General features: G+C 42.7%; 1 protein-coding gene and 2 long non-coding RNA genes across 3 annotated transcripts in view; 2 read left to right on the forward strand and 1 right to left on the reverse strand.

The window, feature by feature from the left end:
- The first annotated feature begins 221 nt into the window (after nucleotides 1-221).
- Nucleotides 222-1388, forward strand: LOC143416943 (uncharacterized). Its single transcript, XR_013097180.1, has 2 exons — nucleotides 222-289; nucleotides 593-1388. It is a non-coding gene; the product is annotated as an uncharacterized LOC143416943 (long non-coding RNA).
- A 6815-nt stretch (nucleotides 1389-8203) lies between these two features.
- Nucleotides 8204-27181, reverse strand: part of LOC106674805 (uncharacterized) — a 150944-nt gene continuing 131966 nt past the window's right edge. The window contains exons 2-8 of the mRNA XM_076882089.1: nucleotides 26211-26558; nucleotides 22102-22434; nucleotides 21902-22009; nucleotides 20854-21222; nucleotides 19979-20302; nucleotides 8779-9099; nucleotides 8204-8674 (exon numbers count right to left, since the gene is read on the reverse strand). Coding sequence (XP_076738204.1) covers nucleotides 8583-8674; nucleotides 8779-9099; nucleotides 19979-20302; nucleotides 20854-21222; nucleotides 21902-22009; nucleotides 22102-22434; nucleotides 26211-26558 — 1895 coding nt within the window. The 3' untranslated portion in view covers nucleotides 8204-8582. The remainder of the gene's footprint in view (nucleotides 8675-8778; nucleotides 9100-19978; nucleotides 20303-20853; nucleotides 21223-21901; nucleotides 22010-22101; nucleotides 22435-26210; nucleotides 26559-27181) is intronic.
- Nucleotides 23642-24170, forward strand: LOC112431853 (uncharacterized). The gene is made up of 3 exons (XR_003022684.2): nucleotides 23642-23684; nucleotides 23812-23889; nucleotides 24071-24170. It is a non-coding gene; the product is annotated as an uncharacterized LOC112431853 (long non-coding RNA).

Below are 27181 nucleotides of genomic sequence, written 5' to 3' on the forward strand. Positions count from 1 at the left end.
TTCAGGTAAAATGGCTAAAATATGTGTTGAGACTCTTATTGTGAAAGGGCACGCTGCAGCGTGACTCCTGTGATTAGCCACACCCAATCGGGTTGTTCCTTCTTTTTGATGCTCGAGAGGGAGAAATGCAGACAGTCCTTGCAGAGCTGCTGCTTAAATGAGTGGAAAAAATAGTAAAAATAAGCCAAAAATCTACTTAAAGCCATTTTGGTACTCTGGGGAATGTATTTTTGTTTTTCCGACCTGTCCTTGCCTTGGTGACGTTGTGAACATAACCGAACGGGACTTGGTGAGTTCAGAAATTGTCTTTTATTTCATGCAAGAAATTTTTGTTGTATTATATTGCTCATTTCATGCAAATGGAGAGCCAAGGTAGCAGATTTATGTTGTTTTATGTTAAAAACGGTGGATTCGTGCTTAAACGACACACAGGCTGCAGTTCAAAGGCCTTTGACGGTGTTTCAGCGCGCCATATTGGCATCACCTCATTTACGGCTAAATAAGCTGGAAAAAACGGACTTTTACTGTTATTTAAGGGCTACCCGTGTGTTATTTTCGAATGTTTATGCACTTTATTTTGTTGTTATGGTAGGCCATTAAGGTTTGGATCGGGAAATGCTGAGCTAGAATCGGAGTTTGATCCGCTGAGCGAGAAACAAGATGGCGAGCCACCCACGGACCCATTGAACTGTACCGAGCAGGAAAAAGGAAAACGCCCCCTGCTGGACGTTGAGCTCTTTCGCTGATAAAACTGGTAGGATTAATCCATACACCTCTGCAAAAGAACAGCGGACTTTTCAAAGCACTGGATAATCATTCGGAGTAATTCCAGGACTAATAGTTAAAGGACACAAAGACAACTTTCTTTTGTTTATTTGTTTGTTTAAGGGATTTATTCAGCCTTTTGCTGAATTGTTTTCAGTTTTACATTTATTTATTTATTTTTGTAATTTATTTTGGTCAACCTTACATTTTAATGCTGTAATGGTGTTAATGGAAATGTAAATAATTTTGTTGGGTTAAAACAAAATAAGAACTGGTTGAGAATTTAAAGGTGAACCTAGACCAAGATTAAATTAAATCTTGGGCCTAAAGAACTGAACTTGATTTAAAATAACACAGTGTTAATGCAAATAGATCAAAGGATAAACTTGAACTTAGAACTTGAAATAAATAAAACAATAACCTAGGTTGAGAATAACATCCTTCTAAAGCCAAATAAAAGGTTTTGAGATAAATAGGATGAACTGACAGAACATACTGAACTAAGAAGGGGAAAGAAAACATCTTGTTTTCCTTAAATGTGTGATGTTGAATGTTTTATGTAATGTGTCTATAACTGTCTATTCTCTGTCTTCACAAAATAATAAGCCGGCAATTTAAACGTATTTACTGGTCTGTGGTCTTTATTACATGCTACGCTCATTACTGCTCTAGTAGTCGAACCTAACTGGTCCTAGTATACTGTAACGACTCCAGAAGTGTTACATAAACCCCTCAGACTTCAATCAAAAATGTGGGTGTTTGATGGAGAGTTGCGGTTAGTGAGAGTTTGGAGACAGTCTGGAGGTTTATGAGAGTGAGGAAAGTCAGGAGAGAATGGAGCCAGCTAAGAAGAGGAGGATGTCCTCCCCTGTGTGGGAACATTTTGATCTTATTCCTCCCAACAAGGTATGTAAATTTCTACAGAAGATGTATTTTCATGATACTGATGGTGCAATAAAACCTATGTTAAGCTGTCTGTACTTTTGTACAAGGTGAAGTGTTTGCTATGTGCCAGGGAGCTGGGATATAACAACAACACCTCATCCATGCTTAGTCACTACAGAGCTTTGCATGAGAATAAGAGGAACACCGATTGTGGAGCAAGACCAGGTGAGCCATCAAATGCAATGATAATATAGCATGCAGTAATGTTACTAAATGATATAACAATATTATACAACTGTAATAAGTTACGCGTGATATTTATACTTGTGCTTTATCTTTATTGTCCTTCCTCAGGAGAACAATCTCAAATAGATGAAGACCTGGTTACCATGGTGATTGAGGACTCCCAGCCATTTAGCATTGTGGAGGACAAAGGATTCAAAAGATTTGTTAAATCATTAAATCCTAGCTATGTTCTCCCCACTAAAGGTTATAGAAGCAGTGAAAATTTAGTTTTTACAGAATAAAATGTGAACAGGCAGGACTGAGGCTCAAAGCCTCAGTGTGTAGCTGTCCATACCTCAACGTTACAAAAGCACAACAACTGTCCACACCCCAACCACACCTCACCTCACAGTAAATGATCATTTCCATTTCAAGCATTTCCAAATAATCATTTCCCATACTGCCACTATAAATATACACAGTATACTGCCATCACTACAATATAGATGTTTTACACACTCCTTTTGTTGTTGACATTTACAGGCTGTGTGCAAAAGGCCACACTCTTCAAATTCATGCCAACTAATATTTTTACGTCCAGTAGGTGTCCTACTAGAGCAAATGAAGCTTCATGAAGCTTTGCACTGGAGTGAACCAATTGGATGAAAAGCTTCAGTGCTTCATGAAGCTTCATCTGCCCATCACTAGTGAGCTGCCTTATTATTTTTTCCTTGTACTGTTTTCTCCTGTTTATTTCAGTGAGGGAGTGTAGCGTTTGTCTTTTGTTTGGTTTTTGTTTCACATAGGGTTTTAGACAACACCTCCTCTCCTGACTTAGCTTGTTTTGTTTGTTATTTTGGCCTTTGTTCACCCAGGAGTTTCATTTTTCAGTGCAGACAAATAACTCTGCAGACTCTGAGGCTGCAGTGACAGTTGATGTGTGGACACATGGAGGTTTGTAATGTCTATTATACTCCCTAAAGGAAGTGCCCCACCTATTTTAATGGTTCAGCCCAGATAATGTTAGCTGGGGGAGTTCAGCTCTTAGTTTTATCATCATCACATGTTCTTTATCCGTCTCCACAGCAGCACAAACTAACAGTTTGTAGCCTCAGTATCTGAATTATTTCTCACATGTTATCTCACCATGTAAACCACAGCAGCCACTGGGGACATTTACACACTTCTTCTTACAACCAGCAGATCTTACAAACACAGTTTATTAGAAAACATGTTTTACCTTTGACTGGTACATAAATATGAACATTTCACAGGTTAATGCTGGGAACACGAGACCGAACACCATCACAGACTTTTGATGTGATATTAACAGAAACAGGCTCTTTGTAAAAAAGTTCATCTGGATTTGAACATAGTTTCATACGTCGGGAATATCAGGCTGAAGTTTTCTGTATTTAAGCGTTAACATGTATGAAAGCAGTCTGATGGTTTTTAAAGAAAGTGTCTCGTGTAGAGCTGCAACGATTCATCGAGTGATTCCAATAATTCGATTATAAAATTCTTTGCTTCCATGTTTCACAGACCTCCAATAGAAACGTGTTCATGAGCAGCGTGTGAATAAAAGTCTGAGCACATTAAGCCCACACAGCCTCCAGTGTTAAACACAAACACTGAAAACAGCAGCAGTGATGATGATGTCACAGTTTAACGTGGAGGCGGAGTCTGTTTACACACTAAAATAATGGATAGCTGCAGGCCTGGTCTCGTGTGTGAGAAGCAGAGGTGGGACCAAGTCATTGTTTTGCAAGTCTCAAGTAAGTCTCAAGTCTTTATCCTCAAGTCTCAAGTCAAGTCTCAAGTAATGTCAGGCAAGTCAGAGTCGAGTCTCAAGTCACTGGTGTAAAAGTCCGAGTCAAGTCACAAGTCTGAAACTTTGAATTTCAAGTCCTTTCGAGTCTTTAAAAAAAAAAAGAAAAAATAATGTTGCAGTTATGCTAAATGTAAATATTAGACCATGTAATTTTAAAATCTGTGTTTTTCTCAACACATGACAAAATAGTGAACTTAGAAAATATACACAAATTGTGAAATTGCACCTCTTTAAAATGCAGCTCAATTAAACCTAGCTCCAAGAATAATTTTCACCGACAGTTCTGAGATAAGCTGCATGTTATTCTTGGATGCGGTTGTAGGACCGGCTTTAAAATCGCATGACAAAAATATCATACACATTAAAAAAAACTGTATCACCAACGTAGCCTGGACAACATTTGCTAGTTAGATGAAGTCAGCTATCTCATCTTAGCATATTTATATGCATATTTATAATTATACGGTTCTTGGAGTGAGTGCATACACTCATGAAGTTTAGTAACTTCCGGTCACTGCAACAAGCCCAGGTACAGTTTACCGACGGATGGGTGCAGGACCTTGAAACGCACCGTGTAGAACGAAAGACCATCGTACATATCATAAGTTTACCAGTCTCACAAATCGTCGTCATAAATACACATTCCTTAACCGTTTATTAATATAACCTTTGAGCTCAACGGTAATTAATTAGTAGTGGAAATAATTTCTGGTAGCATCACAGAAATGTAGCAGTGACAATAATATTGTATGCTGTAATCGCACTGGGCAATTAGTGATACAAAACAACTGTTTTATCCTGTGAATAAAAGTATATGTTTTTGTCAATGTACCATAATAACAGAAGCGAAACGCAATATTGTGTCAGGACAATTTACTATTTATGCACAATAAACAAAGGAGCATAGCGCGACAATTTCTGTTCAGCGCCAGACTTGCTTGTAACCTATATCACCAATTATGTTATGAAAATGACGTATTAACTACTAAAAAACACTGACCTTCGTGTAAATGCTTGGAGCAGACTAACCTGTGAGCTGGAGTGTTCTGGGACGTTATATTTGATCTTTGAATGGCTGCAATCCAGGCCATCCGTCGCATCTTTGTTACTTCGGAAACATGGCTTGAACAATTTCTCTTCAACGACGTAATCCGATAACAACCGATCTCTTTACTCGTCGGCTTCCCGTGGCTGTCATGCGACCGGCTATTGCAGTTAATAATACAACAGCTTCTTGACATTTTTGTGTTTCTTTTTATCGCTGTATAACTGATTTCAATTGAAAGCCTGCGTGCGCTAGTACCGCTTGCCACGAGTTCCCAGAATCCTTTGCGGTTCTACCCGTGAATGACGTCACATTTTCAATCTCTATATAATATGCATGTTAAATTTTATATTTGGGGTAAAATATCAAGTCTTTTCAAGTAAACCGGTTCAAGTCCAATTCAAGTCCCAAGTCATTGGTGTAAAAGTCCAAGTCAAGTCACAAGTCTTAGAACATTTTTTCAAGTCAAGTCTAAAGTCATAAAATTAATGACTCGAGTCTGACTCGAGTCCAAGTCATGTGACTCGAGTCCACACCTCTGGTGAGAAGCTGTAAATCAAATATCTTCTACCTGCAAAACTCCTTCAGTTTTATTTTTACAGCAGCAAATGACAACAACAGTCACCTGCAGGAGTTTCTACTGTAAAGTAAAGACTCGACAACAACAGAGAAACTCCACCAATCAGACCACCCCCCTATGAGAACGGTGACGGTGGATCATCCTCGTGTTCTTACAGCGTGGTTACAGCGTGGCTATGAAATCTCCACCATGTTAAAGAGTTTTTGGACACTCGATGGGAAACTGCCCGCTCAGGCCCAGCAGTTTGCTTCAATGACCTGGAGAAGAAGCAGGAAATCCTCCAAGGTTTCCAACATGTTTCAGTCCTGCAAATGTGCAATACTACCTGCTGCATTATGAGCTTCAGTGATGAGCACAGCAGTGGACTCAGTGAGTGTTTCCATCACATCCAGGCCCAGAAGACTTGGAGGAAATGAAGATTTTGTTCTTCCACTTATTTCCTGTCATATTCTGCACTTCTTACTTCTTTCAGCTGCCCATGAAATAATGAAACTTTCTGCAAGAAAGACAATAAAGATCAGTTTGATGGTCAACATGAAGTTTGTTTTTGTTTGACAGCATCAGCTGTTGCATCAAGTAAGGAGTCAAAGGCAGCAAAGAGCTGTTTGTGTTTGTGGATCACTGCGGCTTTATTCACGTGTCCTCTCTACAGAAGCTCACTGGCTGCTGGGAGGACCCGGACATTTCCCTCTGGGTTGTTCGGCTCTGTTGGAACTTTGAGGAAGAATAAATGTGATAAAAGCTGGTCTCTAATAACTCTCTCTGTCATGTTCAGTATATGTGTGCGTGCTGTGATTGGTGTTTTCCCTGTGAGTGTTTGATGTGACACCTGGAGCTTTAGCTCACCTTGAAAACACAGGTTATGTTTGTGGTAGCGTGTGTGTGCGTGTCGTTCTGTGTGTGAACACGACAGCTCGAATAGTTGTGAATGAACTCTGATCAAACTTTGTAGGGGTGTAGAGCGGGCTCATGTTAAACATCTGTTCACATCTGGCTCACATCCACCCAAGTCTTCAAGGTCGACTTCATGATTTATTGATGGAAACTGAGAAAAGCCTCAAACTTAGAAAGCAGGATTGGAACAAGTGTGCTGTGGATCATCAACATGTAGAAAGGAGCACATGAAGATATCAGCTCACATCTGACCTCTGACCTCACTTCAAGGTCAACAGATGGATCTGAAGGTCAAAGTGATAATAATGCTCTTTAGAGCCATTTTGGAGCTCTGAGCTCTTTTTCAAGGTCAAATGAGGTCAAACTTCCATCAAATGTCTCGTGTTTCAAACTCTGTTTATAATTCTACTGTCTGTGTTTCTAATGGAACATTTACTTTATTAAACAATGAGATAGTGACATGTTCTACATCCACATCAATCACAACCATAGGAAATGTCACATAGATGTGCTTGTGTTGTGTCCATGATGATGTTAACAAACAAACTGTGACAGAGCCTCAGACGTGATGAAGACGCTGAATCAGCAGAAAGAGCAGAGCAGGAAGCAGCAGCATCCACACAGGTGTGTCTCAGGTGAGTCCTGCTCCCACACTAAACACATCCACATCATATTAGCATGTGCTAACATGTGCTTCTGCTTTATTTCAGTCTGACATGTTTCCAGTCAACATGTCTGCTGTGTGTCTCTCAGCACTTGCACTAAATCTTCCCGTGTGTCTGTGATACTGCGTGATGCTGACAGACTGTAACGTCAGTGAGTCTGTGAGCATCTCTGTCACCTACAGCTTCCCTGTGGAGCTCATTTCAAATGCTCAGGTTTACACTCAGGAACAGGAAATGCTGCGTCTGCAGTTTGTCTCCTTCAAACTAAAGCGTCTCAGACACGAGCAGCACGTGAGCACAAAGATGTTTGTGGTCACGTGGTGGGCACGAGGAGCTCTCAGTGAGTTTGGAGCTGAAACATCTTTGACTCCCAGAGTGTGAAAGTGAAACAAGCAAACGTGGATATTTAGGAGCCTCAGACGGTGTGATGATGATCATGAACCCAGGAAACAAAGAGAGAAAAGAACAGATTGGAGATCAGAGCTGAACACACACTTTTTTAAAAGCATGCAGGAGCCGTGAGGACGAGCACGATTCATTCATTCATATCTGCACTGTGATCTGAACTCTCTCTCTTTCTAATCTCATGTCTGAAGGTGAGAAGGACACGCCTCCCTGACAGAAAAGCTTCTTTTTGTTTCTTCTTTTTATTTGAGATGTTTTTGGGACGACAGCTGAACGACTGCAGGTAAGTTGTGTTAGCGCTACTTTAGCATCTAGCTAGCCCTGCTGAAGAGCAGCGAGCATAAAGGGAGGAACGTTTTTGAAGTGTCAGCTAATTTCAAATGCAGCGTTTCTATCAGCTCAACAAACATCAGCAAACACACAAACTGTTTGTGTGCAGTTTGTCTCACAGTGTGTTGCAGCCAAAGGTCCAGCTGCTGTATTTCACAGGGAGAGAAAGAAAGAAAAGAAAAGCTGCTGTAGGAGAGGAACCCAAGCTTTGGCATCGCTCTGAAAACTATCGCTGATCCTTTTACTCGCTGGCTTTCAAATCAAAGCTGGAATGAAATTTGTGGCGTTTGCAGGATCGAATCAATCACACAGGATCAGGAGAGAAGACAGCAGAGCAGCTGATTTTACACCTGAAGATAAAACTGTAATGTTAGAAACATGAAGATATTACACACACAATACAGACTGCAGCTCAGACAGCTGCTGGACAGATGTGTGTGTGTGTGTGTGTGTGTGTGTGTGTGTGTGTGTGTGTGTGTGTGTGTGTGTGTGTGTGTGTGTGTGTGAGTGTGTGTGAGTGTGAGTACTGTAACTCCTTTATTTCACACAGACAGCTTCAGCATTTGTTCTGTTTTCTCTGCTTTTATTTGAATGTGACAGAAAAACACGACTAGAATTTACACAAACGTGTTTACAGGCTGACTTTAATGTGTTTCTGCACATGCTTGTCCTCTGGTCATGTGATCATGTGGTTTGTAGGATGCTCCTCTTCCTCAGAGGATCCACCTGTGCTTCCTCTCCTCTCTCCTCCACCTGTTACAGTGAGGGAACGTCCTCCATGATGGAGGAGCTGCTGGAAAGTGCTGAGAGTTTCCTCCAGAGTGAGACCTCTGTCACAGTTCAGAGGATCTACGGCAGCAGAGACCTTCATGGACACTAAAAGTCTCAAACACACAACAACAACATCACACTGACTCCACTCTGACATCACTGATCAATAATCAAAGAACACACAGATCAAACTGATTGATCAGCCATCAGAGGAGTCGGATCAATGGAGCTGCTTCTGTTCCTGATGTCCCCTGTTTGATCCTGGACCTGAACTCTCCCTGCAGAGGAGACACAAGACAGTCAGACACACACACACACACACACACACACACACACACACACACACACACAAACACACACACGCAGAGATAAATAAACAAACCTTTGACTTTGAGCTGCACTGTTTTGTATCTCCAGATTGTCCCACCAACATCACATCTGTATTCTCCACTGTCTCTCTCTGTGGGCTGTTTCAGGGTCAGACTGAGGTCTCCAGTTTTCAGCAGGTCTTCATTCATCTTCGTTCGGTCTCTGTAAACCTGGTGCTGTTCTTCAGGCTGGTCAGAGCCGTTCTTATACAGGTGAACAGTCATGTATGGGCCATAGCGTTTCCACCTCACTTCAGCATCTCCAGGTAGGTCACCTATCGTTTTGAAGGGCAGCTGGACAGACTCCGCCCCCTCCTCCACCTCCACCTGACACACTGAGAGGACAACAAACACAACATGAGCTGTACAAAGTGTGATTGGTGTTCAGAGCAGCATCATGTGACTCTTGTTCTGCACTAAATGAAGCGATGGAGTGGCGCCTCCTTCAGGCAGAGAAACAGCTCATGGAGAGAAATAATTATTAGAGCAAAAACAAGAGTGGAGCTGCAAATAAGGCCGAGAGGAACGCTGCAGAAAACTGTTCATGTGTGAATTCATCACTTCATAGATTTCTTTGAGCACTAAAATCAGAGCTGCTTCTATTTCTAATATGACAGCTGTACATTAGAGCTGCAACACTTTAAATGTGAGCCATAAAAACATGATACTCTACAAGTGCATTCAGCTCTGACACTGTCACATCATGAAGGAGACGTGGAAATCACTTTGTTACACAAATCAAAGTCAAATCAGTTCTATTGATGGAATATTGTGTGATCAATAGACTGATCAGTTTCTAATCTATCATCTATCAGCTGGAAATCCAGCATGTCAAACAGACAGGCAGCAGATTAGGACCAAACACAAACACAGTGAGACTTTTTCTTCACAGCAGTTGCAGGTAAACTGCAGCAACAATGCGACTCAGACAGTTTCTCTGTAACTGCAGGGCTTCCTGCGCTGCTGTTAGTCAGACACGGATCAACAGGTTGTGGATAGAAAGCAGATTCCTTCAGCAGAGGATCCATATCACACGTGAAGCATGTCGTCGGGAAACAATCAGTGAAAATGGGACACTTTGAGCCTCAAACTCTGAACATGACCTGCTGCAGACCAGCTGATGTGTTCAGTTACCATGGTGAGGAATTTCACAATAAAGGAGGCGTGCGCTCGGTCTTTTCCTGGCCCGACGCTCTGGGACGTTTTAGACAAGTTTCCTGGCAGAATACGATCCCGTCCGGAGGCCGACACCATCCTTATCCACATGGGCACCAACCGGACTCCAAACAGCGCTCCCACTTCCTCAAACTGGACTTTGTGTGTCTTTGTGAGGCTGTGAAACAAGCCCACCGTAGTGTTTGTATCTGCGGCCCCACTCCCACCTGTGGCCGTGGGACGTTTGGGCGGCTGCTCGGCCTCCACACCTGGCTCTCCTCTGTGTGTGACTCCCACAGCCTGGGCTTTAGAGACAACTTCAATGTTTTCTGGGACAGGAGGCATCTTTCTGCAGCAGACGGGCTCCACTTCAACCAATCAGGAGCCAGATCCTCTCTGCTAACATATCATATGGAGTCCAGCAGGAAACACTCCATCAAGTACCTGTCCACACCTGCCCACACCTGCTGACCGCTCCGTCACTGACTGACGTCCCCCAGGTCCTAGTCCCTATCACCTCAGTTCCACTCTAAACACTAATACATGTTCAGCTGGACTCGGAGCCTCTGGAGACATTTTGGATGTTCCAGTCATAATAACTAACAGGACAGTTTGTGCAAGGTGGAGGAAATCTGCTGCATCATCCCATTGATGAAGCATTCAGCTCCACCCTACAGTTTCTCTGCTGCCTCCACCCACCTTGGTTCACTTTGCTCTTCTTAATGTTGGAGCTCTGAATAGTCAGGCTTTTATTCTGAAGGATTCTACAACTTCCCATCAGCTTGATTTGATGTTTTGAACAGAAACATGATGAAATCTGGAGAGGACTGTCTAGTCTGTGAACTCTGACCCCACATATGATTGTTTCAGTCAGCCCAGAGGAAGTGGCTGGGTGGGTGGAGCTTTGGCTTCAAATGCTCCCCTATTAAGGTGGATGAAGGGTGTAGTTTGGAGGTGCTGCTTGTTGTTCCATGTTGATGATCTTACTGACTCATTTGAGTTCGGTGAAAACTAAACAATAACCTAAACTGGGTGAACTAATAACAAAAACATGAAAAACCTTAACCATAGTGAACTGACAGAGATACCTGGAGATGAGACATGGATGAGCAGACGACCTGACAACGAATGACTGAAAGCGCACGGACTAAATAGACACAGGAGGATAATGAGGAAAGTGGCAACACATGGGGAACCAGCTGACACATGAACATAATGACGTCACAGTGGGAGAGTAACTGAACATGATGAACACAGAAACACCAGACCTCTTCACAATAAAACAGGAAACATAATGAGATGTAGACATGACAACCCGAACTTGACAACGTAAGACACAGACATGAAACACATGAAGAGCAGGGGAGATTTAGAATAGTTGGAAACACGAGGGGGAAATAATAACTAGAAACACTTAGGCATGATAACAAATGAACTTAGGAAACCTGATAAGCTTAAACATACACTATAAACATCAAAAGAACTAAAACTCAAAACACTGGGTCATAAGACCCAGGATCGTGACAGCAGGTCAGTCTGGGACTGAAACACGAGGAGCAAACTGGTGCCATGCTGCAGTCACAAACATGAGCTGATGGCTGATCTGCCAGCAACGTGCTGCTTTCTATACAAACATGCAGCCAATCATGACTCTGTCAGAGCAGCCAATCAGAGGAAAGCAGCAGATGAGGGCGTGTGAGGCAGAGAGTGATGGAGCCACCAGAATAATCCACAGTAAGCTCAGGTTTCACTGATGAGTTTCTCTGTGGAAACAGATGAATGAGAGGAGGCTGAAGGAGGATCAATATGTTTGTGATATCAGGGAGAACTCTGCTGATAGAAGCTGCTGGGACTGTGTGAGGTCCTGAGGACTGAGACTCAGGTGGAGCTCAGGATTTATCAGAGGAGAGCTGCATGATTACAAACTGAACTGTGAGGATCAGCTGACTGTACATGAACATGATTCAGCATCAGATCTGATCACTTACACACTCTGATAACATCTCCCCCTCTCTGTGCAAATACATCAACACTGCTAGAAGCAACAAGCACATCAGGATCAATCACATTTTGATTGCTTTTTGTGTTACATTGAGAACAATCTGCAGTAAAGTGTGCGTCACACACCTGATTTATTCCAACACTTTCCTTTGAAAGTGAAACAAACACATATGAAATAATCCAGCCACAGAAACTGTCCACAGCTTTCAGTCTCCACATTTGAAGCTCTGCAGGAAACCCTGACAGCAGCTTTTTAGCTCCAAAGCAGGTTTAGCTCTGGTGCAGAGTGTTGGTGACTCTGCCCGTGGACACAGTTATTTCTGCAGGTCACCTTGTTACAGGTGCATTTGGAGGAGACTCAAAGCTTTGTGGCAGGGAGTTTACTGCAGACTGCAGCATGTTTAATAGCAAGCATGATGTGAGCCTGATGTGGCTGATAGCTGCTTCTAGCAGTCTTCATGTATGTGGAATGAGAGGGGAGATGTTATCAGGACCAGTTGCTGATTGGACGTCTCAAAGCTGTGAGCGCAGCGCTGAAACTTTGTCCTGTAGCTCTTCACTCAGTCCTCACCCTGAGTGTTTAGAGCCCAGCCCCACATATTCCTGCTCCTCAGGAATTCTGGGATTTGGAGGAAACACAGCTAAACTGACCTGAAGCTAAGGGGGAGGAGCCACAATACAAGCTGCATCCAGCCAATGGGTGCACTGTTGAGCCATGGATGTGCAGAGGGTCACATGTTTAGTCCCATTTGTAGAAATGTGTCCATAATGAAGACAAATGCAGTCACACAGCTCTGCAACAGCACAAATCACTTTGATGGAGTTTGTTTGTGCTGCTCTCAGATCTGTACAACACTGACATGTGTGTCAACATGCTGCAGACTCACAAAGATGTGCCGTGTTAGCTTCATGTGTCCATCTGACACTATATTATAGTGACTTGAAGAAATCCCTGCAGCATCAATGCAGAACAAACAGAGGCCACGTGTGGCACAGTTCCTGTAACGGGATGAATCCGTGGATGTGTCGGGATCTGACGCTGAATCATGTTGCTGTTCTTTTCCACATGGTGCAGGTCAGCTGTTCCACACAGATGTCAGCTTTCTAGAAGAGTTAGTCTGGAATAAAGCAGCTCTCCTCTGGACCAATCCTGCCTCCAGCTGAGCCGTCACACACACACAGTCCCAGCAGTTTGTAGCACAGCAGTGATGCTTCTATCAGAAACATGCTGCTTCTCCTTCATCCTCCTCTCATTGATCTGAATCAGCTGTTTTCACAGAGAAACGCTGCACAAATCCTTCACTCCACTATTTCTGTCAGCAGAGGACTCGCTCTATCATGGCTGCTGCTCCTTTTTCACTCATTTGTGCTTTGAATCCAATCTGTTTCTCATCATCACCATGAACAGGCTGCTCATCAATCAGCACATTAGCTGTAGATCAGCTGCACACTGATGAAGATGCTCAGACAGACGGGCTGGGCACACAGAGGACTTTATGATCTGTTCTTCAATTCAGTCCAACATGGATAATTTCTGCTCACAGTCCAATCATCTCTGGAAACTTGTGCTTCCATGGCACAGCTGGGCTACTTCAACAAATAGCGCTACACCTCTGGTTGTCAGCTTCACCATCGCTCTCCCCGTGGCTACAGTACAAGTGAGCTGACACATCCATCAGTGGAGGCTGTGGGCCAGTAAGGAGCAGCAGCTGCCTGCAACATGGGCTTTACATTGAAAACAGCCACAAGTCTGGGCCTAACCACGCCTTTGGACTTCTTCTTCATTCCAATGAGATTTACATTTCAGGGAGTTCCCCTGGAAAAAGAGCCATTTTGAAAGCTGTTTGCTGACTTCATCAATAATCTGCTTCAGTCATCCAGATGAGAATCCTGAGAATGGAGCAGCCCTGATAGCAGCTCATAGGATCACAGTGTTTTTCATTCAGCTGATTGATTTCACAGGTTAGGAGGTGAACAATCTAACTGTGCTCCTCCTTCCACCTTTGGACCACTCATTTAGTGACAGCCAGGATGTGACAATCAGCTGTGACACAGGAAAACATGAGGTGGGAAACTCTGGAGAAGATCTGCTTTTCTCTACAGGGAGGCTCGCACATCTAATCTGCTCACCATCACTCAACTCACTTCAACAACATGCTGACTCAGTCATTTCTGCACGTTTCCTCATGTTACAGCCCTGACTTCAGTTCAGCTGAGGAGGAGATGAGGGAGGAGAGAGCAGTGGTGGAGGAGGCAGATAAGGAAGAAGAGGAGGAGAAGATCCAAAGAGGAGGCAGGGGGAGAGGCTCAGGAACAGTTAGATCAGAGACTTTGAGCCATCATGGACTCCCACTCCTTCCATCCAGCCCTGTGTGGATCAGCAGCTCCAAAATGTCTGCTCACTCATGTTCTTCCTGTCTGTGCTCTTCTTTCATTTCACTCATTATATATGAGCTGCTCCTAAATCACACTGGATATGGATTTTCTGTCCATCCACACTAATTCTCTTCATCCTCACCTGATTGTTTGGATGCTCTTTGACAGCACATTGAAAATCCTCACAGTGACTTCTATTGCCACACTGACTGGACACATACAAAGTTGAAGGCTTCATGTGTTTGGCACAAATAATACTTTGGTAGGTCTGAGTTGTGTTTTGAACCATCTCTCAGGACCAAAGTCTTTTTGCTTCCTTCAAAAAGAGCTGAAGGCTTTTTACCTCACAGTTTGTCCTTTGATATTATTGGATGATGGACTGTGGGAAACACAAATGTGCACTTCTTAATGGCTCATATGTGCTGTGAAAGAGCTCTTTGTGATCTTGAAGCTTTTCAATAGTTTTTCTTTGGCTGTTTGTAAAGTTTTCTGTGTGAACTCTCAGGAATCTGGAGCAGTCTAATAGAAGTCTACTGGGGTACAGAGGGAGGAGCTTCTGTCAGACTCTTTCTGATGAGGAACTGAAGCCGCTCTCATGGTCTCATCAAATCATCAGACTCTGCTGAGAACAACAGTCATGTGACCTCTCAGAACAAACAGCCTGTTAGTTTCCTGCTGCCTCCATCACTCACTTTCATTCACTCTCAATCACACCAACATGTTAAAGCAGCGCTATAGCTCACCTGGCTGAGCAGGTGGGCTGAAGGCGGGGCTTACTACAGGTGCCTGTGTGTCCCTCACTCTCTCCCCACTTTCCTGTCTACTCTCTGCACCTATATAATAAAGGCAAACATGCCTCCAATAGAAACCTTTGCAAACACAAAGTCCCACAGCAGCCCCGTGTTCTCCGGCTAAAATGAGAGTTTTTGTCAGTGGAGTCTGGTGGCTTTAACCACACAAACATTACAGCTGCGCTCAAATATCACAAAGAGCTGTGACAGCAGAGAAACACATGACCATCCTCCAAATATCATCTAGAAATAGAAATGTGTCCACTGTGGGACGTGTGAGGCTGACATTAATATGTCTTAAAGTGGGAGATGAAGAAATGACTCCAGGGCCCAAATCATGGAGACAAACATCAATCCACACTTCACTTTGTTTCCTGTCTCTAAAGTGGGAATATTTCAGTGTGATGAACAAACGGCCTCCAACAAATGAAGCTGATTTCCTTTTCCTGTCTTTTCTCCAGCGGCCTCAGCTTCTTCCTCTTTCCCCTGTCTTCTTCTGCAGACGCTCCTCTGTAGCTTCAAGCTGTTTCTCTTTACAAGGAGAGCTACAAACCTTTGCATCCAGCCACAAACACCCCATGGGCTCCTCTGGATCATCACACTCAGCATTTTCACAATAAAAGCCTCGTATTTATGGCTGCTCCACCCTGACATGTGACAACATCCAAATGACTGGATCAAAGTGTTTGAATGATCTCAGCAGCTTTAAAACTATTGATATTTATACATTTACACTGATTTGGACTAAACTAACAAAACTATTGATTTGATCCAAACTCACATCATGCCAGAGGCTTTTATTTTGAAGTTAGGATCATTTTAATGGTCTTCTTAGTTCATTTAAACACACAGATGCTCCGCCTCCACATTTTTGGCTTTTAGATCAAAACATCAAAGAATTTATTTTATTTGAATGAACTGAAAATAGATTCAAACTAAAAGCTTTTAGAGAATAAACTCCTGCATGACCTCTGACCTTTGCCCTGTATCTACAGCACTGACCTCTGACTTTCAGCTCCACCTTTCTCTTCAGCAGGATGTTTCCCTTCCTGCTGTAGACGGTGCAGGTGTAGGTGTAGTTGTCTCCATCTGTGGGGTGTTTCAGGGTCAGACTGAGGTCTCCAGTTTTCAGCAGGTCTTCATTCATCTTCGTTCGGTCTCTGTAAACCTGGTGCTGTTCTTCAGGCTGGTCAGAGCCGTTCTCATACACGTGGACCTTCCCATATATATTCATCCACTCCACTTTAGCGTCTTCAGGCAGGTGAAGTGTGGTGTTGAAGGGCAGCTGCACAGACTCCACCCCTGAATCCACCTCCACCTGGGGGACTGAGAGGACAACAAAGCACAACATGAGCTTGGATGGAGACATTTGTGTTGACTCTAACAGGCTGAATGCTGCTGCTTCACTGGGAGCTCACTGTTAGATAGAAAGTGGTCAGTGTGAAGAGGAGACGCAGCAGAAAGATGAAGACTGACAGGAAGAAAGCAGTGAACAGACTGTTGGAGCTGCTGTTAGTGGGACAGGACTTTATTCAGTCTCTGAGGACCAGATTTGACTTGATGAAGCAGAGAAACACAGTCTGAGTGTTTCTGTCACACTCACTTCATCACACAGCTCAGTTTGACAACATGTGGAAGAATTTGATAGAAGCCTTCCTTTAGTAAAAGCACCAAGAAAACACCATGAAAACACCTCACTACACACAAAACTGCAGTACTGGCAAATTGTACATAAAGTATGAAAAGTCAAAGTACTTATTGTGCAGAAAAATGTTCCCATCAGTGTCTGTGGATCAATATTACTGCTGCACATGTTTAAGGCTGAGCTCATTTCAAATCCTTTCTATTGTGTTGAATCTGCAGTAATGCATCATATTCTATAAAATCATATGTTTGTAGTGGCTGTCCTGTGAGGACCACGTCTCTCTAAACAAACAGCTGTTAATGAGCTCACAAACACAGGCCTACAGCTGGATTTGAAAAAGTCCATTCAATAGAAAATCAACAGTCACAGCTGGATTCAAAGGCTTGAGCTCTGTGTGACATGGTTACCTGTCAGCATCTACAGGGGGATTCAAATATGAAGGAAACATGAAGGTGGTGCATTAGAAAAACTGCTGCTTTCAAGCAGAGCAACAAACTGTTTGAACTGATCCAACTTTATTCACACAGACAAAGATTTGTGCATCAGCTGCTGTAACATTTGTAATGAGCATTAATATTAATAAGTGTGAGTGAACAGAGCTGCTGCAGCAGTGAAACTCTCACTGACTGATGTCACGTGAGGCCTTGTTGGCTCGTTGTTAGTTCGCTGCACTGAAACAGGAAAATCCAGCTGTTAGTCATAATGTTTGTGTTTGTAAAGCACTTTATAACTGAGGACAGTGTGGAGGAGAGTCTGTGTGAGTCAGCTGCACCAGTGCTTCATGCTTTGGTGTTTCTAACATAACCCTGTAGACTGCTTTTAGTCTCAGTGTCCTTATTTTGCCCTCAGTTATTGGTTCTCACTGTCTCCAGATCAGGTTCAAACACAGAGGAGATCAGGGCTTTGCAGCTGCTCCTAAACTGTGGAACAAAGACCCACGCAACATTAGAGACCTTCAACACCCTCCATCCTCTTCCTCTTCTCCTTATCCCAGCTAACACAGAGAGACACTCACAGCACACAGAGAGGAGTGTGGGGGGAAAGGCCCCACTCAGGTGGTGGAAATGACCTCAGGAACTTGTTGCTGTGAGGCAACAATGATCAGCACCACCATGCTGTTTGTTTCACTCATGGTTTCTCATCTTATGTTTGTTTTAATCTGTTGAATTATTTCAGGACTTTGACTCCTTTAAATGTGCATCACTTTGGTCAGCAGCTGTTTCAGTAACACTTTATAACACCAGCTGCAAATAAGGCTCAAGCAGCCTGTAGTTACCTGTAAGTTTGTGTAACAAGTAGGTTTGTACAGGAAGAATAAAATAATTACACTGTCAGTACATTTAAGTACAGCTCAGTCATTTTAAGTCCTGGGTTATTTCATGGGAAATCTCAGAACAACAAACAATATTCCATCTTTGTACTTTCCGGGCCGCGGCTCATATTATGGAGCGACTCAGCCTTAGCCTAACATCCTGGTATTTTACAGCAAAGCACGCTAAGAAAGGAAATCCAGCCACACTGTAGCCGACTGTCTGCATTGTAATCAGGCTGCAATGTAGGGACGTGTCTACAAAGAAGCTCCAGCTGAAAGGATTACAGCAGGTTAGTGTGATGACAGATAGAGGTGGAAATGTACTGACATGGAAAGAGTGTGTTGAGAAGCTGGAAGAGTGACGTGTGAGCAGCAGCTTCATGACAAGAACAAGCACTTCAGATGTGCAGAGAAGGTCAGGAGGAGCTGCACTGTTTCTGTGTGCATGCAAACAATGGTTGGTGCAGTACATGTATGAGGACAGAGAGACAGTGGGAAGGTTTGCAGCAGCAGGGAAAGATGGGTTCCTGCTGGGGCTGGGATTACATCAGAAATCCACTCTGAGCCCTTCTTGTTAGCAGTGCTGATGGACAGGCTGGCAGATGAGCTCAGGCAGGAGTCTCAGCAGCTCTGTTTGCTGAGGACATTGTGATCTGTAGTGAGAGCAGGAAGCAGGTGGGTGGAAGAGAGCCTGGACAGGTGGAGGTATGCTCTGAAGAGAAGAGTGTGTGTGAAGAAGCTGGAGACACGACAGTGAAGATGAAGGAGTGGAGGTGGTGATGGTGGATCAGTTTAAATACATGAAGTCCTCCATACAAAGCAGCAAAGTCCCAAAGAGGTGAAGTGACAGTATAGCAGGATGGAGTGGGTGCACACATGTATCAGCTGTGATCTGTGACAGGAGGACAGCAGCTAAAGTCAACATGAAGCTTTACAGCCTAGTGAGGCTGTGATGATGGAGACATGACACAACGACAGGAGGCGACCTGGAGGTGGCAGAGTAGAAGATTTGAACAAGTGAGCAGAATAGAAAGGATGGAAATGAGTGGGTGACAGGGACAGCTCAGGCTGAGGAGTCTACAGGACAAAGACAGAGAGGAAGGCTGAGACTGATGAACAGCAAACGTGCAGAAGAGGGACGCTGGATATATCCATGCACCATGTTGGACCTGGAACTACCAAACATCAAGTGTTTGTATGGAAAACCTGAAGCAGCCCAGGAAACGTGTCCATCCATAATATTTGTGTCATTAGTCTTTCTATAGTCACCTGAACACAACACAAATAACACACAAACCAACAATCAGCAGGGTTTGTGTTGTTTTACGTTCAGTAACCATGAAGCACGACTGCAAACATTTGTATCACAAGTAGCAGCTAAAGCATCAAATAAATGTTCCACCTGCTGTGTTTACACACAAATGTTGTGTTTATTTTTACGTGTGTGTGATCTTGACTTTAGCCTCATCATTGTTTTCCACAAATATACTGCACAGCATCATTTCCTGCTTCTGGTTTTCACACTAAATCTCTCAGATTGAAAATAATTGGTTGTTATTGGTAGAAGTTATCAAATGAATGAAAATGATGAACAGACTTAATAACAGGACTTCAAGAAGCTCAAACCTGGAACCTTTGGTTTGTTACTGGATTAAATGAAGACATTACCTGAATATCTAACCATGCAGTTTAAGGCACAGTTTACAAATTTAATTAAAACAATGACAACATTTAACGATATGGCAGCCTGGCTTCTGTCAGTCTGCCCCAGGGCAGCTGTGGCTACACCTGTAGCTGCCTCCACCAGTGTGTGAGAGTGAATGAATAGTGGAACTGTAAAGTGCTTTGGGTGCCTAGAAAAGCGCTATATAAATGCAATCCATTATTATTTCAACCTAACAACATCTTCCCCTCTTGATCCTGTTGGCACTAACCTCTGACTTTCAGCTTAACTTGAGCCTTTATTAGGATCATCTTCCACCTGTTGTAGACGGTGCATCTGTAGGTCTTTGTGTCCCAGTCTGTGGGGTGTTTCAGGGTCAGACTGAGGTCTCCAGTTTTCAGCAGGTTTCTCTGCATTTTAGTTCGTCCTCTGTAAACCTGGTGCTGTTCTTCAGGCTGGTCAGAGCCGTTCTCATACACGTGGACCTTTTTGTTGTCTTTGTCCTTCCACTCCACTTTAGCATCTTTAGGCAGGTGAATTGTGTTGAAGGGCAGCTGGACAGACTCCACCCCTGGATCCACCTCCACCTGGGGGACTGAGTGAAAGAGGAGGAGTTTCTGTCAGAGCAGCAGAATGAACTTATTCCCTGGAATAGTAAAAGTCTGTATTTTGAGACTCTGAGTCTAACTGTGATTCATTTATGAGAGTGCCCTTGTCACATTTGCATCTTGAAGCAATCGTGATGTTAATTAACAGTTATAATTAATTTTTATGAGAAAAGTGACAGAGTTGTGCTGAGTAAATCACATCATGACAGAAGCAGCATAATCTCCTCTGCAGATTCCATCATCTTTAAAGTTTACTGTTCACTTATATAAAGGAGAGCGGGGGTGGCTGTGTGTAATACCTGTATATTGTTACTGTACAAATACAAAATGACCACAGCAGGGCCCCAAACCCAGTCTGAATAAACTAGTTCTTTTTTCAGTCCTCCTGTGTGTTATCTGGTTACTGACCTTTCTCTCCCATTTTAAGCTCCACTGGTTTTAACAGAAGATTCAGATGTTTGATCGTTTATGTTTAAAACGTGTTTAAGACATAACACATAAATGTGTCGTGTCTTCTATTCAGTTGTACAGCACTGACCTCTGACTTTCAGCTCCACCTTTCTCTTCATCAGGACTTTTCCCTCCCTGCTGTAGACGGTGCAGGTGTAGGTGTAGTTGTCATCATCTGTGGGGTATTTCAGGGTCAGACTGAGGTCTCCAGTTTTCAGCAGGTCTTCATTCATCTTCGTTCGGTCTCTGTAAGCCTGGTGCTGTTCTTCAGGCTGGTCAGAGCCGTTCTCATACACGTGGACCTTCCTGTGTAAACTGTCCGTCCACCCCACCTCAGCATCTTCAGGCAGGTGAACTTTGGCTTTACAGATCAGCTGGACAGACTCCACCCCTGAATCCACCTCCACCTGGGGGACTGAGAGGACAACAAAGCACAACATGAGCTGTAGTGAAGTTACTAATGTTCTCCTTATGACCTGTTACAGAGGACTTATTTCTGTGCTTGTCCTGTTAGACCTCAGTGTAGACCACAACAGTTTACTGCAAACACACCAGAGTTATTAAAGGGAATTTACTGCAGTGGTTTGAATCACATCTGATAGATTCCAGTTTGTTTATGTAAATGAGGAGTTTCCTTCACATAGAAAACTTTGGCGTGGACTTCCACAGAAAGGTCACCATTTCTGCTGACATTATACTTGGTTTTCTACAACATAATGTAAAGTTATTATATATTATTCACGTTTCTGTTCAGTTGTATTGGTTGTTTTCATTGTAACTTCTGCTGCCCTCCGCTGGTCTCTCTTGTAAAAGAGATTTTAATCCCAGTGAGACTTTTACGTGCATAAATAAAGTCCACATGCAGCCTCTGTGTCAGATCAATGCAGTGAAGCACACACACTGTTTAGTAAAGTCATGTTGTGGAGCTGTTTCACTGATCAATGACTGAGTCTGAAGGAGGTTTTCTGACTTCTGGAACAAACCTGGAAGTTTCTCTTCAGCTCTCTGTATCAGCTGTTTGTAACTCTCAACTCTTTCAGCTTCTGGAACAAGTTTGTGTGAGCCGCAGTCAAGGAGCCACCAGAGGACACCTGCTGACCATCGGCATTATGGGTAGTGTAGGAGGAGACACTCACCTGACATGAAATAGTGCCGGAAATAATATATGAGACCTCCAGAAATAACAAGAAGAACCAGGAGAACCAGGAGAACCAGGAGAGCTGTGGCCCAGGATGGAAATGGTTCTGTGGAGAAACATAAAACGATATCAACATGACTGCTGAACATTGACCTCAATTTCCTCCACTAACACCTGGTGTTTTTCTACATCTCTGACCTTTGACCTGCAGCACTACTTTGTGTCTCAGGATGTCTTTGTCCCTGTAGATGGTGCAGATGTATCTCCCACTGTCTCTCTCTGTGGGGTATTTCAGGGTCAGACTGAGGTCTCCAGTTCTCAGCAGGTCTTCGTTCATCTTTGTTCGGTCTCTGTAAAAACTGTCCTGGTCATCCAGGTGGTTACTTTTGTTTGGATACACATGAACCACCATCAGTTCAGGGTCAGAGTGAGTCCACTCCACTCTCGTGTCCTGAGGCAGGTCAGCTGTAGTTTTGCAGGGCAGAATGACAGACTCTGAGCCTTCCTCCACCTCCACCTCCACCTGGTGGTCTGAGAGGACAATAAACCACAGTATCAGGTGTAGAAGCAGCAGCAGTCACACTGATGGTAACTGAAGCACAGCTGAGTATCTACACAGCAAATCTCTGGAGTTAAATATCCTGGAGTTTATTTTTCACCTTATACTACAGTCAGTGTTGGGGAGTACTCTAAAGCGGTGTAATATTTAGGTGTTCATTCACTGGGTGCTAAGGAGTCTAATTCAACACATTGCTGGTATTGTTTGTCTGTCGACTGTTACCGCGCCTATCTGTGTTTCTTTCTTGGACTCCGACATGTAGGAGGTAAAAATACTTTATTTACTTTGGGATTTTCTGAGAGTGTAGTGATGTTATTTATATATATATATTCAGTTACATGGATGCATAAGTAAAATATAAAGTTAACTAACTAGCACTACATGTGTTTTCTGTATGTTGTGCTGATTTGGAGATAGCAGCTAGGCTAAAGCTAGTCAAAAGTTAGCTAACTAACTTATCTTACTGTATTTTAAGATACACATTTCATGTTGTCAATGAAAACGTTTATTTCTATTTCTTAATTTTAACACTAACGTTTAATTTAACGTTAGCTAACTACAGTAATATTCTGTTTAGACTCATGGTAATGGCCATATTTAACCAAAGAGAGGTGCAGCCTGCACTGATGAGATGTTGAGGTACCATTAACATCAGTTAGTTAGTCCTGCTGCACACTGAGATATGCACACAACCCTGTCTCCAGAACTGTAAAGACAAGGACACAGCAAACATGCGGTCACATAGTCTGCTAAACCAGCCTAGCTAAATAGATTTTAAGCAATATTTAGTGTGGACAGGCTAACTCAATGTAAGAAAGTGTTTATTGATTAAGTTATACACAGTTTACATAAAGTTACCATATACAACCTCTTCTTCTTGTGTTGTGTTTCACATTAGTAAAGGTCGTTTTTTCCGTGGGTGGCCAAGATGTTGATAAAAGTAAAACACAGAGAGACAAAGAAATATGCAAAATTGGAAGAAGTCAGCTTCACAGATTTTGTGAGAGCAGGTAAGTTATGGTTTGTACTAAGTCATTAAAGAGGAAATGATAATGTTGTTAGTAACTGAGTGATGATTTTACTTCAGTGCAGCAGAAGTTTCTCATACCAGAAAATGCAGCACTGAAAGTCACGGATGAGCAGGGTATAGAGGTGGATGAGGATGTCTTTCCTGAACTTGCAGCAGGCAAAGAGGTGTGTTTTGTCATCTATACAGCTGAAGGTAAGTAAATATGCTCTGATAGATTTTGAAGGATTTGATTTGTACAGTTACTCTTAAATAAACATTTTTAATTTGTCTAATATCCTGTGGTAACAACAGTAAGTTGGATTTATCACATGCATTTCAGACATCCTGGAAACACAATCATCCAAGAAGCTGCGCGACTGCTCACACCTAACACACTATGTGACACTCACACCTTGTGGTATGTAAATGGTATATTACCATATTAAAATACAAGATAACCATCTGTTCTCCTGGGAGAAAGTATACTTTAATCAAAGCGTGCAGTTTACTGGCCCTGTGTGCATAAATGGCATCTTTGTTGTGTTGTGTTTTTGATTGTAGATACCTTATATTGTAATATTTTTATTTGTCACCCTCAGATTTGACTGTCCTGAAGCAACATGTGGAAGAGTCCTCCTCTCCAAGTCTAACAGATACATTTTCTGTCTCAACCACTGGCAGTCAGAGCAGTGACACAAGTGATGCCGGACTTCAAACGGTTCAACCTCTATTGGACAGCATACATGAAAGAAATGTAGATACGGTACTTAATTGACTTATACTTGACTCTTTAGTTGCCATTGAGCTATAGTCAAAATCTCTACCATTGGCCAGATTGATATTGTTTCTATCTATAGCCCTATAAGCGTAAAAACTATAATCTCTATCAAAAAAGGAAAGTTTGGAGTCTAACCTTAGAAGTAGAGAGGGTGTCTGGGATCTTTTGTTTTTCTCTTGAATGGTTTCATAAAATATTCACTGGATCTTTCTCTGGGACAGCCAGTCCACTGAAAAAGATGCTTTCTATTTAGTTTTTTACAAATGTCTCTCAAATGAGTAAATGCTTTGTTTGTGTATAATGAACTTACAGGAAAGTCTATTGAAACTATTTCAAGTGTTTCCGTCAGGCAGCAGCTGTCTGAGATGATGGTTGATAAATGTAACAGATAAAAACTTAAGCAGAACAATATCAAAATATAAACATCAGTCCTACAGTTTTATGCCATTAACTCTGCAGTCCCCTCGCTGCTACCTGAACCCTGCTATGATTTACACTGCATATCCTAACAGCAGTTATTAAGGCAAGGCAAGTTTATTTGTATAGCACAATTCAACAACAAGGTGATTCAAAGTGCTTTACAGAGACATTAGAAACAAAAACAAATAAAAAGCATGATTTAAAATTGATTAAAACAAGCAAATAAACTAACTAATTAACAAACAAACAAACAAACAAAACAGTATATAAAATCAAAACAGATAAAATCAGAACAGTAGATAAAATCAGTAGTTAATGTAAGTTTTGAAATTTAAGCTTAAAGTGTGGATTTGGTGCTTTATTCAAATGCAGCTGAGAACAGGTGAGTCTTCAACCTGGATTTAAATAAACTGAGTGTTTCAGCTGATCTGAGGCTTTCTGGGAGTTTGTTCCAGATATAAGGAGCATAAAAGCTGAATGCAGCTTCTCCGTGTCTGGTTCTGACTCTGGGAACTGATAAAAGACCGGATCCAGATGACCTGAGGGATCTGGAAGGTTCATACTGGGTCAGGAGGTCATTGATGTATTTTGGTCCTAAACCATTCAGAGCTTTATAGACCAGCATCAGAACTTTAAAGTCTATCCTCTGACGGACAGGCAGCCAGTGTAAAGACCTCAGAGCTGGACTGATGTGGTCCACTTTTTTGGTCTTAGTGAGGACTCGAGCAGCAGAGTTCTGAATGAGCTGTAGTTGTCTGACTGATTTTTTAGGTAGACCTGTAAAGATGCTGTTACAGTAATCAAGCCTACTAAAGATGAATGCATGGACTAGTTTTTCCAGGTCCTGTTGAGACATCAGATCTTTTATCCTTGAAATATTCTTGAGGTGATAGTAAGCTGACTTTGTTATTGTCTTAATGTGTTTTTCTAAGTTTAGGTCTGCATCCATCACTACACCCAAATTTCTCGCCTGGTTTGTGGTTTTTAGATGTATAGATTGAAGTTCTCTGGTGACCTAAAATCGTTTTTCTTTGGCGCCAAAGACTATTACCTCAGTTTTGTTTTTGTTTAGCTGGAGAAAATTGTGGCACAACCAGTCATTGATTTCCTCAATTATTCTCAATTATCCTCAGTTATTAACCTGAGAGTCTCAGTGACATCAGGACCAGCTGGATGAAACATGATGAACCATCTCTGCTCTGTCTGCGTTTCATAGCAGCTCCTCCAGTCTTAGTCTGTACAACATCAGGACACTTCCTGCTGCTCTGTGAGCTGCAGTGAGGCTTAGAGAGCTCATGCTCTCCACTGTGTACAGTGTGTAAATGTTGCGAGTGTAACCCTGCACATGCAGTAAAGACTGCAGCTGTTGTAGCAGAGACATCCTGTTTGCACTGAGGTTAGCTCTGAGCTACATGTTGCTGCTGGTTTTTCAGGTTAGTCACAACAATTTACAAAACTTCAGTTTGACCTCTTACTCTGAGATGTCACATAGATAACAGGCTCCATGTGGAGTCTCTAACCCACCCAGAGTTCTGACTGACCTTTGACCTGCAGCTGTATATCTCTCAGTCGCAGTTCTTCTCTCTCAGCGCTGATGGAGCAGGTGTAGCTGCCACTGTCAGTCTTTGTTGGTTTTCTCAGAGTGAGGCTGAAGTCTAAAGTATCTAGAGCATCAGGCCTCATTGATGTGCGCCCGCTGTAACGCTGGTTTTGCCCTGTAAGATCGTCCCCTCCTTCTCGTTGTAGATGGACAGATTTGGGATCAAGATCAGAGCGAGTCCACATCACTGTGGGGTCATCAGGTATAAAACCTGAGTACTGACAGGGAAGCAGGACAGATCTTTCCCCCTCATTCACCTCCACCACCACAGCCGGGGCATGCTGGGAAACTGAGGACACATAAACACAAATTAACTGCATGCAGTGGGTTTGTCTCAGAGCCCACATTTATCAGCAGGACACAGAGACCAGTTTTACAGTCAGACACTCAAATTGAATGCATTTATTTATTAAATCTGAACATTTAATCTGTGAACACCTGACAGATTAAACTGAGTGTGTCTGTGCTCATGAACCAGCCTCAGTTTGGTGCATTTTACTGAGTTTACAGAAAATGTTGGAAAATGTGACTCTTCCTGGTCTTTATTTTCTAAGCACTTCTTTTAAACTCTGCTGTATCTTCATCTTTGTTAAATGTTTTGGAGGACCTGAAGGTTTTCTGCTCCCTCTGAAGAGTTCACTGTGACAGTCTGCCATCACGATGAGCTGTACTGAAACCTCATGTTCCCTTTGAACTGAACGTACTCTCATGATCCATCTCTCTGAGACAGACCACCAACTGGCAGAATGAGTCACATGAACACAGCCAACATGTTTTTCATCACAAAAACAAAAAACTGCAGCTAACACAACACAAACATGGACTGGTGATAAATGAACTTAAAACCCAGAATGAAGCGTCTCAGTAAGGTGTTGGGATTCTGTGAGCCTCCAGATCAGCTTCACTGCTGCT

The sequence above is a fragment of the Maylandia zebra genome, linkage group LG3 (genome assembly GCF_041146795.1).
Source record: "Maylandia zebra isolate NMK-2024a linkage group LG3, Mzebra_GT3a, whole genome shotgun sequence".
NCBI lineage: Eukaryota > Metazoa > Chordata > Actinopteri > Cichliformes > Cichlidae > Maylandia > Maylandia zebra.